At 38.7% G+C, this 13,930-nt stretch overlaps 1 protein-coding gene and 2 long non-coding RNA genes across 3 annotated transcripts in view; 1 reads left to right on the top strand and 2 right to left on the bottom strand.

The window, feature by feature from the left end:
* Window positions 1-13,030, bottom strand: part of LOC105506831 — a 61,825-nt gene extending 48,795 nt beyond the window's left edge. The window contains exon 1 of the long non-coding RNA XR_001000994.1: window positions 12,798-13,030. This is a non-coding gene — a long non-coding RNA (uncharacterized LOC105506831). The remainder of the gene's footprint in view (window positions 1-12,797) is intronic.
* LOC105506832 overlaps window positions 1-13,930 on the top strand; it is a 922,775-nt gene that overhangs the window by 874,070 nt on the left and 34,775 nt on the right. The window lies entirely within an intron of this gene.
* On the bottom strand, window positions 5,264-6,465 carry LOC105506830 (probable methyltransferase-like protein 15). The gene is given in 2 exon segments (XM_011935102.1): window positions 5,264-5,484; window positions 5,487-6,465. Coding segments are annotated over 2 exon segments (1,200 nt in total).

The raw sequence follows: 13,930 nt of genomic DNA, 5'->3' as shown, positions 1-13,930 counted from the left end.
GCTGCATGTGATGGCAGCCTGCTAGTTTCCTGCTGGTGGACTAATGGCTGCAACTAAGCACTCCTTTCAAACTGTGCTCAAACCCTGGATGTGGAGATCTCTTCCTTTGAAATCTTGTTACAATTCAAAGACTATGGAAATCAAGAGCCCATTTAAGGATTCAGCCACAAAAGCTGAAAATTATACACTTTTAAGGACATCAGACATCTGGCGATGAAAGTACAAAATGGTTTTAGTTTGGCGTTTGGGCAGAATCTCTTGAGGCTGGGAGACCAGGACCTGAGGATGTGTGGGTCTCTCTCACAGCCCAAACTCCTTGAGGGAGTGGGCCAAGGGCTTGGGTAGATCACAGCTTGGAAGTGTCGATAGTCTTTTATATAAATCATGGGAATTCCTAGAAGTTCTGCCTGCTAGTAGGCACATGATTCATTACATAGAATCATACATCCTTGATAAGCTGCAAGGTAGGTGCCCTCTAAAAAAGCCCTAGTCAAATAATTGCCCAATTTTGTGATCATTCTCCAGGTCATCTGACATGGTTACCCTCTCCTAATGGAGCCCCTGGAGTCCTGGGGTACAGTGAGGTGTTTTTGCTTTGTCATCAGCAGCTTCCCAAAGACTGGAAGAGCGCTAGTATTTTGTTAAGGATTTTACCATCTATGTTCATCAAGGATATCGGTCTGTAGTTTTCTTTTTTGGTTATGTCCTTTCCTAGTTTTGGTACTAGGGTGATGCTAGCTGCATAGAATGAATTAGGGAGGGTTCCTTCTTTATCTTGTGGAATAGTGTCAAAAGGATTGGTACCACTTTTTCTTTGAAGTCTGGTAGAATTCTGCTGTGAATCCATCTATTCCTGGGCTTTTCTTTGTTGGTAGTAATTTTTAAATTACCATTTCAATCTTGCTGCTTGTTATTGGTCTGTTCAGGCTATCAAATTCTTCCTGATTTAAGCTAGGAGGGTTGTATTTTTCCAGGAATTTATCCACCTCTTCTAGAGTTTCTAGTTTATGTGAATAAAGGTGTTCATAGTAGCCTTGAATGATCTTTCGTATTTCAGTGATGTCAGTTGTAATAGCTCCTGTTTCGTTTCTTAGTGAGGTTATTTGGATTTTCTCCCATCTTTTCTTGGTTAATCTTACTAATGGTCTATCCATTTTATTTATCTTTTCAAATAACCAGCTTTTTGTTTCATTTATCTTTTGTATTTTTTGTTTGTTTGTTTGTTTCGATTTCATTCATTTCTCCTCTGATCTTTGTTATTTCCTTTCTTCTGCTGGAGTTGGGTTTGGTTTGTTCTTGTTTCTCTAGTTCCTTAAGGTGTGACCTTAGATTGTCTCCTGTTTAGTTTCTTAGTGAGGTTATATGGATTTTCTCTCTTCTTTAATTGGTTAATCTTGCTAATGGTCTATTAATTTTATTTATCTTTTCAAATAACCAGCCGTTTGTTTCATTTATCTTTTGTATTGTTTGTTTGTTTGTTTCAGTTTCATTCAGTTCTGTTCTGATCTTGGTTATTTCCTTTCTTCTGCTGGGTTTGGATTTTTTTCTTGTTTCTCTAGTTCCTTAAGTTCTCTAGTTCTCTAGCCTTAGATTGTCTGTTTGTGCTCTTTCAAGCTTTTTGATGTAGGCATTTCGGGCTATGAACTTTCCTTTCAGCACCACCTTTTCTGTATCCCAGAGGTTTTGATAGGTTATGTCATTTTTGTCATTCAGTTCGAAGAATTTTTAAATTTCCATTTTGATTTCGTTTTTGACCCAATGCTCATTCAGGAGCAGGTTATTTAATTTCCATGTATTTGCATGGTTTTGAAGGTTCCTTTTGAAGTTGATTTCCAGTTTTATTCCACTGTGGTCTGAGAGAGTTCTTGTTACGATTTCAATTTTCTTAAATTTATTGAGGCTCTTTTTGTGGCCCAACATATGCTCTGTCTTGGAGAAAGTTCCATGCACTGTTGAATAGAATATGTATTCTGCAGTTGTTGGGTGAAATGTTCTATATATATCTGTTAAGTCCATTTGTTCCAAGGTATAGTTTAAATCCATTGTTTCTTTGTTGACTGTCTGTCTTGATGACCTGTCTAGTGCTGTCAGTGGAGTATTAAAGCCCACCGCTATTATTGTGTTGCTGTCTATCTCATTTCTTAGGTTTATTAGTAATTGTTTTATAACTTTGGGAGCTCTGGTATTAGGTGCATATATGTTTAGGATTATGGTATTTTCCTGTTGGGCAAGGCCTTTTACCATTATATACTGTCCCTCTTTGTCTCTTTTAACCACTGTTGCTTTAAAGTTTTGTGTGTGTTTTGTTTTTTTGAGATTCAGAAATATTTTATTAGAAAAGTAATGCACATTCATTGTAACATCAGCTTTTATTTCTGTGTACCGTATGAACTTCGCAAAACCGTTCTCCGAAGTTAACCATTTAAAGCTCATTCATGTATTTTATTATGCATCCTACAACAAAGACTAGGAAGCAGGCAAGAATGACTATAAAACACAGCCTAATTACAGAAAAGTTAATCTATTTTTACATGAAAACATTTTGAAACCAATTTTGTGTTTATTGAAGGATTTTTCTCATGCATATTATGAAAGATTTTTTTTTTTCTGTCAGAGTATTAGTTTCCTAGGATTGCTATAACAAATTACCACAAACTGGGTACCTTAAAAGAGCGGAAATATATTCTGTCACCATTCTGGAGGCTAGAAGTGCAAAATCATGTTAGCAGGGTTGGCAACTCCTGGAAGTCTGAGGGAGAATCTATTCCATGCATTTTTTCTATCTTCTGATGGTTGCCATGATGTATCACTCCAATCTGTGCTCTAGCTTCATGTGGCATTCTCTCTCCTGTGTCTCTATCTTCTCTTCTTTTTATTTTCCATTTTTTTTTTTTCTTTTTGAGATGGAGTCTCGTTCTGTTGCTCAGACTGGAGTGCAGTGGCGCAATCTCAGCTCACTGCAACCTCCACCTCCCGGATTCTAGTGATTCTTGGGCCTCAGCCTCCTGGGTAGCTGACATTACAGGCACACATCACCATGCCTGGCTAATAAAAATTAACTGGTATTTTTAGTAGAGATGGGTTTTTGTCATATTGGCCAGGCTGGTCTTGAACTCCTGTACCTCAAGCTGTTCACCCAGCTTGGCCTCCCAAAGTGCTGGGATTACAGGCGTGAGCCACCACATTGGCCGTATCTTCTCTTATAAGGAACACCAGTCATGTTGGATTAAGGGCCTGCCCTGCTCCAGTATGACCTCATCTTAGCTACTTACAACCCCAGTGACAGTATTTCCAAATAAGGTCACATTCTGAGGCTCTAGGAAGTACATGAATTTTGGGGGGACACTGTTCAACCCAGTGCATTCAGTATCTATTTAACATAAAAAATCCCACACTATACAGGATGAAAAAATGACTTATGAAATAGATGAATGATTGTTGAATATACAGATGTGATCTTTTATTTTCCAGTCATATACAGGGATAAGAACTTTTGGGGAATATGTCTCATTCACAAATATGTGTTACATGCAAAGAGAAATTTATACATTGTTCAAGTAGGATTCAGGGAATTAACCTAATTGCGTTCTCTTGTTTCTATTTCAAGCATATTGTTCTCCAGATTTTTTTTTTTCTAATTCTGATTTCCCTGTAGGATTGTTGAGATTTAAATAAAGCCTGTAAAGCAGAAGTAGTAAACAAGCCTGGGTACTAAAGTTAAATATTACAGAGCTAGTAAAATAAGTCTGAGGTAAATTCATGTATTTAATTCTTATCTATTTTGCCCATACAGTTATGCTGATATTTCATTCCCACCAACTTAAAATTTGTAACCATAATGGAGAATCTTTTTTCTGTATTTGAAAAAAGTTTACTGAGCAAATCAATGGTATAAATATGATTTCAAGGATAACTATTTAAGAGAATATTTATGTATATGTACCGTTAATCAACATGTCCCCTTCCATACCCCATGTGCCCTTTGACTAATTATCTCCAACTCATCCTTCGGGTCACAATTCAAGTATTATGTTCTCATACCTGGTTTCTGACAACAGATAAAATCCTTACTAGATGCTCTTATAGTAGCATGTACGACTTGTTTGTAGTATTTGCCACTGTGTCCACTTTATAGTGATTTTTGTGATTATATCTAACATAATTTTCCTCTACTAAACTCTATAGGATGTGGACTGTGGGCCATGTATGTTGTACTTACCTTTGCTTTTCTAATGACAAGTTCAGTACTTGCTTGATTTTGCATTTTTACTTTGCTTTCAGTTATTGCTGAATAACTGAATAAATTAGAAGTATATATTACATGTAAAAAGTTGACATGTGAATTATGAATCAGTCTCATCAATTTGTTAAAGAATCTTCTACCAAGTACTCTTTCTTGAATAAACTTTTACCCTTGTTACAGTTAGCATATCTTTGTAACACCATTAAGGAAGCATTGATTTTACTATAGTAAATAGTTTTCTATTTCAAATAGACTTGGCTGAATTATTTTGATTAGCTTAATTAAAAAATACAAGATTCTAATAAGAGACTTTATTACTTGCTAAAGGCATTGTGAGCTATTATTAAAATAAATACAATTGACATGAAATACAAGTTTTGTGAAACAATTCTTTGTAAGGATTTTACATTTTTCTTGGCTATATATGAACAAAATGACCCATATCATACTGAAAAATCCCTTTAAAATAATAGACTATAATTTGAAAAATGAAATTTTGTCAGAACACATATTTAAACTAATATTTTAAACTTTAAAATTTGTAAAAAGCCTACATTTGAGAAAGCTACAGTAATTATTCACAAGTAGGGACATTAAAATTCATCCATAATCATCATTATTGGAGCCAGACAAAGGCTGTTGCAAATTGGAATATCTAACTTCAAAATTTAGGACATGCAGGTATGATTTGACAGGTTGAGTTTACATATTTAGATAAATACAACATAGTATTATTTAAACAAAATTCCCAGGCCAGAGGAAGGATTGCGTTTCAAGAGTCCAATATGATGCAGAGATTAATACATTTTTCCAGTCTTGAGATGCTTCTGCTCCCTGAGTGGAACTTTGTCATGGTAATATTTCCTACAGTTTCTTTTTGAGGGAAAAAAAATGCTAAATGCTATCGATTTTCAGACTGTCCCACACTTAAACCTGTATCAAGACATTCAGGAACATAACACGAGTAAAGATGAGAGAAATTGTGAGAAAAAAACTTTTGAAGAATAAGATGAGGGTGACTTATAATTTGATAGCTCCTCTAAGCTTGGCTGAGCACCCTCTGGGGTTATCTTGTACATCCTGATCTTGTGGACTAAGTACCTTCTTGTGTATCAATTCCCACATTAAAGGAGCTCTTCTCATAGAGAATTCTTCCATGTTTTCATGATCTGAACCCCGTTGCAATGATTTCATCACTTGCTGTCTAACACTTAGGTTAAACTTTTCTGTCATGCTTATTCAAGCAAAAATCTTTTGACGATGCGATCCTCGAGTGAATGGAAGGAGAGGTCAACAAGGCGACCACCAGGTCTGCGAAACTTCTGAACTGTCTTCAGTCCTGTGTAGAGTTCATTGAGCTCATTGTTCACAAATATGTGAAGAACCTGGAAAGTCTTGGTGGCAATATGAGTAGATCACTGTAGCAAGTCTTTTCCTGCATAAATAACAGAGGGAGGAAATGCTCCTGCAATGATGCTGGCAAGCTGCTCGGTTCTGGTGATGGGGTAGATGCTGTGTGCTGAAGCGATTTTCTTGGCATGCTTCTCCTCCCCATATTTTCTTAGGATAGATGCAAGTGCCTGATGATCTAAAGCATTCCCAACATTAGCAGCAGTGGGCGTGTCAGGGTACCTGCCACCATCCATCCTCATGTCTAAGGGGCCGTCTTTCTGAAGGGAAAAACCTCTTTTGGGAGTATCAAGTTGCATGGAGGAACACCCAAGATGCATAAGAACTCCATCAAAAGTCCCTGGCTGCACTTCAGTTTTCATTAATAAGACTTCATCCTGGCTGAACCGGCCCAGCATAGCTCGGGTTTGTTTAGGATACAACTCTGAAAGATGTTCAGCTAATGCATAAGCTGTTTTGTCTGCATACAGAACAATATCTGACTCCTTCTGTAGAATGGCTTTTATGTGCCCCCCTGAACCAAATGTCATATCTACAAAAGCCTGTCCTTTTTGTGGTGACAAACAATGAACAACTTCATCCACCATTACTGGAATATGTAATTTAGCCATAGTTTCAAAATCTCTATCTTGAGATCCGTTTAAATCCCAGGCTTGAGTTTGATCTGTTTGCTCCTGGGCTTCATATTCTTTATATTCTTCTGCTGTAGTGTGTATGCTTTTTGGCCAGACACCTAAATTAGGTATGCCAGGTTCTAACCAACATGAAAGATATTCTTTATACATTCCACAAAAATATGGATATTGAAGCATTCTGTAGGTCAACAAATCTGAGGCGCAAAGACTTCTCAGTTGGCCTCTAACTTGGGCCAGCGACTACCACTACAGTGCCGGAGATCCTGAATTTGCCCACTTTAAAGTTTGTTTTGTCTGATATAAGAATAGCTCCCCCTGGTTGCTTTTGGTGTCCATTTGCATGAAATCCCTTGTTCTACCCCTTTACTTTAAGTTTATGTGAGTCCTTATGTGTTAGGTGAGTCTCCTGAGGCAGCAGATGGTTGGTGAGTTCTTATCCATTCTGTAGTTCTGTGTCTTTTAGGTGGAGCATTTAGGCCATTTACATTCAATGATAGTATTGAAATGTGAAGTACCATTGCTTCCATTGTGCTCTTTGTTGCCTGTGTACTTTGGTTTTTGGTTTTTTGTTTTTTGCTTTTATATTTTCATTTTATAGGTCCTGTGTTATTTATGCTTTAAAGAGGTTCTGTCTTGATGTGTTTACAGGATTTGTTTCAAGATACAGAACTCCTTTTAGCAGTTCTTGTAGTGGTGGTTTGGTAATGGTGAATTCTCTCAGCATTTGTTTGTCTAAAAACGACTGTATCTTTCCTCCATATATGTTATTCAGTTTCACTGGATACAAAATTTTTGGCTGATACTTGTTTTGTTTGAGGAAGCTGAAGATAGGTCCCCAGTCCCTTCTTGCTTATTAGGTTTCTGCCGAGAAATCTGCTGTTAATCTGATAGGATTTCCTTTACAGGTTACCTGGTGCTTCTGTCTCACAGCTCTTAAGATTCTTTCCTTCATCTTAAATTTGGATAACCTGATGACAGTGTGCCCAGGCGAAGATATCTTTGTGCTTCTTGTATTTGGATGTCTAGGTCTCTTGCAAGGCCAGGGAAGTTTTCCTTGATTATTCCCCCAAATATGTTTTTCAGGCTTTCAGAATTCTCTTCTTTCTCAGGTACATCGATTATTCTTAGGTTTGGTCATTTAACATAATCCCAGACTTCTTGGAGGCTTTGTTCATATTTTCTTATTCTTTTTTCTTTGTTGGATTGGGTTAATTCGAAGATCTTGTCTTCAAGCTCTGAATTTATTTGTTCTACTTGTTCAGTTCTATTACTGAGACCTTCCAGAGCATTTTGCATTTCTAAAAGTGTGTCAACAGTTTTCTGAATTTTTTATTTTTTATTTTTCCTTAAGCTGTCTATTTCCATGAATATTTCTCCCTTTACTTCTTGTATCATTGTTTGGATTTCCTTGCTTTGGGCTTCACCTTTCTCTGGTCCTTCCCTAATTAGCTTAATAACTAACCTCCTGAATTCTTTCTGGAATTCAGGAACGTGTTTTCTGATTCCTTCTCATTTGGGTAGTCTCTGTCAGAGGGAAGGTCTAGGGCTGAAGACTGTTGTTCAGATTGTTTTGTCCCATGGGGTGTTCCCTTGATGTAGTACTCTCCCTCTTTTCCTATAGATGTGGCTTCCTGTGAACTGAACTGCAGTGATTGTTGTCTCTCTTCTGGTTCTAGCCAGCCAGCAAGTCTACCTGGCTCCGGGCTGGTACCAGGGGTTGTCTGCACAGAATCCTGTGATGCGAACCATCTGTGGATCTCTCAGCCAGCACCTGTTCCAGTGGAGGTGGTGGAGGGTGTAATGGACTCCCTGAGGATCCTTAGCTTTAGTGGTTTAACGCTCTATTTTTGTGCTGGTTGGCCTCCTGCCAGGAGGTGGCGCTTTCCAGAAAGCATCAGCTGTAGTAGTGTGGAGAGGAACCAGCAGTGGGTGGGGCCCTAGAACTCCCAAGATTATGTGCCCTTTGCTTTCCACTACCAGGGTGGATAGGGAAGGATCTTCTTGCAGTGGATCTGGAGGTAAAATTCACAATGCAAGCCTCCGCATGCTGCTCTGTCTGGAGCTGCAATCTAGTCCTGCCTCCCGCTTGCCATGATCCCCTGAATCCCCAAGAAAGAATTTAGTATCAATTATTGGCCTACAGTATAAACTCCTTGAGATCAGGAACAACCTTTTTGATCTCAATGTCTAGCACCTAATGTTAATCCTCTCAATTATTCTTAAACCATTGAATTGGTTATGATGCCTCTCCTAAGGATCTTTGCAATTAAAACCTTATCTCTAAATAGAATGAAAAATTTAATCTCCTAACAAAGACATTACAAGGGAAGTGGGGCATAGAAGGTATTTTTTGCAGAACATCCTTCCAGTATTCCTGAAAAAAATATCACACTGGTTGACTTTCTTGTCTGAACATGAAGCAGGTTAGAGTGCTGGAAGCAGATCTGGTGAGAGGAACCCATCAATCCTCCTCCCCTGAGAGGTGAGCATTGGCAGTAAAGAGATGGGCACAAAGGACTATTAAAAGGAACCCAACAATGGATAATCAAGTACTCTGGGAATAGCATATAAAGGAGCTGTTACGACTCTTATGCCTGAAAAGACAAGGGCACAGGCAATCTAACAGGAGTTGTAGCCTTCAGTAGAGGCAGCCAACCCACAATGACTGGGCAGGGAGGGAGATGAGGGAATAAAAACCCTGATCTCATTCTCCTCTCCTCCTACCTACCTAGCTCTTCCTGGGGCTTCACTGACCAAAATCAACTAGGAGCTAAAAAGTAAGGGAACCCATAGGAGCAGACAATAAGAATCAACCTGCTAGGACAGAGCAGGATGGAAAAAAAGCAGAAGGTGGACCTGGAGTGGCGGATGGAAAGGATCCAGCCTTCTACTGAAATAGCTCACTGACAAGCATGACAACTTCCATGCAAGCTTTGGCAGGACAAGCCCAGTTCTGACCCCTGATTCCAAAATCTGTTCACCTCTGGTCTCCACAGGTCTGCCCTCATGAGAGTAAGAGCAAGAGTCATCATACCTAGGAGAAAATTATCAGGGTTTAATGTTTATTTCAAAGCCACAAAAAAGCACCTCTACTTTGTCCAAACTTTGCCTGAGGTAGGAAATGTTGTATTTTAAAGCCTTGATTTAAGTAAGAAAGTCTCTCCACTCCCAAAACTGAATGATGTGGATGGCTGATTCCATGGTCCTGCCCACAGCCCAGTCACATCTCAGCCCACCTGAAAGTTTCCAAGCTCTTTAAAATGACCACGTCTGCTGGGTTCCAGGTCTATAGGCTCCTTTCTGTGAAGACAAAAGAATTTGGCTGTCTTGTAAGATTGGATTAATCTTTTGAAGCATCAGCATTCTGGTGGAGAGCAATCACTTCCCATAGCTTCTTGCAAGGGCAGCTTGCTGGAAAGAAATAGTGTTCCCCACCCGCCCCCACCCCCCTCCCCCCCAAACGACTTTATGAGAAAACAAACTGGAAAGATCTGTTGGAGCCACAAAAGCAGATTCTCTTTCTCCTTCTTTTCTCCTTTATATCTTATTTTACTTTAGCCATAAAACACGCATCGGATTGTAGAAATTAAAGCCCATTTCAGCTTGAATGAGGCCAATTTCCATGCTGATGAAATAGTTGACAGCAATGCAGGCTTGTGCATTCTTCACTGAAATGGGTTCCCCACCAAAATTCACAGGAATATACCAAGAATCTAATGAAATAAAAGTTTTTAGAAATCTCTTTTAAAAATATACCAGAGTAATCAAAGATTCTATATTAGTAAAAGGCCTTAATAGTACCCTTTTGTATATAAATGTAGTCCTCCTTGCTTGGGAACCAACTGTCAAAAGACCATAAGTTTCAAAAGAATGGGTTTAAGATAAGCCAATATGATGTCAAATTTTGTGGAGTCCAGATGGTTCTGTCAAGCTTGTCTTTGGCTGCTTGGCTTGTGGGGATTTTTCTTCTGAGAACTAAATAAACGTGGGTGGCAGAAACATAGCTAGCAACCTAAGAAATACACATGAATCACTGTAGTAAATGTTTCAGAGTATGTGCCCATTCTGAGCTCCACTTCATCAATCCTCCTCCCCCTGAGAAGTGAGACCCTGAAGCCACATCATTGCCATGTCTCCATCACTTGTTGACCACAGCTGATTGGACCAAAAGTAGATACTTAACTCAGAAAAACCAATTCAGAATCTACACTGTCAGAAAAAAAAAAAAAAAAGTCTTTCATCATTTGGTATTGGGACACAGAAAGGTCAGTAAAACTGCCTATAGGCAGTCATCTTATAAACTGATAGAAACTTGACTAAAGGCCACCATTTAGAGGCAGCTATGACATTCCATACATAAACATGGCAGAAGAATCAGCCTTGAGGAATAAAAAAAAAAATGAAGCCACTAATAGAGATTAGAAGATATAAAAGACCATATACTCCAAAGAGAGATATGAATACAGGTAGGAGAGGTCTGCCTTGAATTATGTTGACTTTCCAGGTCCTGTTTCCAGTCCCTACTGAGGCCTGATTGTAGGTATTGCCCTTAAGATCTTGGAGATATCCTTGTACCTGTTCAAGAAATACCTCCTTTTGCTTAACCCACTTTGGATTTTACCATCAAAATTATTTGTGGACATAATTAACTCTGGAAAGTGCAAATCAGTCATCTCAGGGCTTTAGCTTCCAGAAGCAATATCACGCAGGCACAGGGATTCCCAAAGAAAGTGTTGAGCCTGGTTCTCTAACATCAGGATGGAGTATGTCAAAGGGAATTTTTCTACAGGATTGAAGGAGACAGGATGATTGGCAGTCCATCCACAGAAGATGGAGTTACATGAGGCAGCTCTTAATTCCCTGGCACTGGTAGGTGGGTAGGGTATGTTAGGGGCAGGGATTCTTCAAGGGACTTGCTTCCTTACTCTGTTTTTTTTCAATGCTTTACACTCAGCAGAACCCCAAGACGTGTGTTTACATTTTGCTGTCACCCATAGCATTGCCTGTTTTATGCGTCAACCTGATCTTCATGTTAACCATACCAAGCTTATGATGTTGTACTGACCCTACCGAATCACACTTGTTTAATTCAGCAAAGATAAAAACATTAAAGTTAATTTTAAAGCGATGCCTTATAAAATATGTAACATTTCCTTAAAAATGACACAATGTACTTTTATTTTTCAAAGCTCTTGTTTATTGTTGATGTAACATCTCCAGGTAGTGATAAATTTTGGGTTATGTGCCCTATTTCAAAAGGCTTTTTACGTATTCTGTGTCCTCCCTATAGAAATCCCATGAGTCTGGAAGCGCAGGCATTAATAAACCTATTTAAATGGAAAAAGTGGGGCTCAGTAAGTCAAATGCAGCTACCCACTGTGTTTCAGCTAATATGTGAATGAGTAGGGACACAAATTCGGAAGTTGTAACTCTGAAACCTATACTCTTTCCACTATAGAAGAAGTGTAGAATTCTGAAAAATGTCTAAAATGCAGTCTTTATCGTGGGAACCTATTTAACATGGGTTCTCACTACAGTGTTTGTAGCTAATAAAACATGAGAGTAAGACTATATCTGACTCGTTCATACATTCCTAGCACCTAGAAGAATATGGAATATGTGAAAGGTGTGTGACTTGGGGTAGACCTGCCAGAAGCAAACTCTGAAATAAGGATTCATGTGAAAATGGATTATTAGGAGGTGTTCTCAGGAAACCAATAGGGATCTAAGGAAATGGGACTAGGAAGGGAAGGAAATCAAGCAAGGATAGTACATTAATTCCCAAGGATAGTAATTTTGAGTCAATCCCATAGGCAAGTTCTGGAGAGAGTCTAGGTCACACCTCAGAGTGGTCCCCATAAGGGGAAACTGTGACTGGAGCATTTATTTCTTCCTACCTATCAATCACTTTTTAAGGGATGCGCACAGAGGGATGTAAATTTCCAGGCACTTTTAGTTATTCAGGTGAAATGGGCCTTTGTCAGCTTGAGGGCAAATCTTTGACAATGCAACATAGACGCTGGCTTTTGAGAGTAACAGCACACCAGGAGTCATGTGCACAAAAATGAAAAGGGGGTCCAAGGAAATATGAACAGCAACAGCACAATGATGGTATCTGGCACAGTGTTCAATAAATAGTTGTTGAATGAAAGAAATTGAGGAAGGAAGGATGAAAAAAGGCAGGAAGGAAGGGAGAAAAGATGTAGTATTATCTAAATATCCTAGCAACATTTGGAGATAGATACATTTTTCTCCATTTTTCTGATGAAGTAACTGAAGCTCAGAATGGTTACAAAATTTGCTTAGGTAACACAGCTTGTAATCGTAGAGCCAAAATGCAAGCATGTCTACCTTGCTCCAAAGCCTCTGTACTTTCACCGCTCTATCACATCGAACTGTCATTCACATGCTGCCTGACCTCCATAGAAACTGCCTGACCACCTTTTTCAACCCACCAAGAGTCCACTGTCTTGGGTGAAAATCTGGATCACTTTGTAGCATCCACATACCTTTGTCCCAAGCACACATCTTCTCTTGTGCCCTAAGATCTTGTCCATTTGAAACAGGATTAGAAAAAAGAGTTGGACATACAGCTGTTCAGATAAAAAGTGTTGACACCATTCCCTATGCAAAAACAATGAAAGATGCCAAGGCCTAATGAAGAGTCCAGTCTCCTGAAATCTCCTGGCATTTTCAGCAGACTGCAGTTTTCTGAGAATGTCTGTGTTTTCCAGAGCATGTCTGCTCAGAATGTATGAGCCAAAACCTCCTAGGGATTTTCCATCAGTTGTTTATATTGTGCCTGGATCTACTCGAATGAGTTTATTATAAATAAGATAGAGTGATGGTATTTTTTCATGAATTGAGACTGAAAATTGGTTTTAAATATTGTTTTCAGCTCTAGACTAACTATAAATGGCATTTAGACTGATTGCACTATTAGCAGGTAAAGGGTGCTGAGTTTTAAGGGATTACAACCTGATTTAATATAATTATGAAACCAAATTATAATTAGAGGGGTTTGGTAGGTTATAAGAAGCAGCTATTTCCTTTCTTGTATAATACTAAAACATATCCTATTAAACATACAATTTTCTTTCAAAAGAGGAGAAAGGAAATTGAATTTTAAATGTTCCCAGGCTTAGTGCTGTAGTTGTGGCATTAACCAGCCTCTGCTTTCCTCTAGGATTCTTCTATCTTTCTCCACCAGTCTCTATCACATCCATCCAATCTGTCTCATTAAACATCCTAACCACTCTCTTAACTTTAATTTCAAAACAGGACTAAACTAAAGCTGATAAGAGGTCACTGGGTCTATTAAGGGTATTCCTCAGGGCAAAACTGTGAAATCAGATTGAATTTCATCTTTACCTTCCTGTCTTGTGCCTTCTTAACCTTTCAGTACTCTCCTCATCCCCCACCAAGTTTCCAGAGTGGTCATACCATGAAGAATTGATGATTGATAATGACTTAAGTTGTGGAGCTGTTTCAAAGCCACTGCCTTTTACAGTAGACTAAAATTAATAAATAAATAATGTTTAACCTAAAAGGGGCTCCCTGAAGCTTCACAAAGCAGTCCACATAAAGTATGATCTAGTTCACTTGATGGGCTATGTAAACTAAGATAATGCCTGCTTTTACA

This window comes from Colobus angolensis, unplaced genomic scaffold (genome assembly GCF_000951035.1).
Source record: "Colobus angolensis palliatus isolate OR3802 unplaced genomic scaffold, Cang.pa_1.0 Scaffold140, whole genome shotgun sequence".
In the NCBI taxonomy this organism is placed as follows: domain Eukaryota; kingdom Metazoa; phylum Chordata; class Mammalia; order Primates; family Cercopithecidae; genus Colobus; species Colobus angolensis.
The sequence above is the reverse complement of the archived record's forward strand: the minus strand, read 5'-3'. Positions and strand labels throughout refer to the sequence as shown.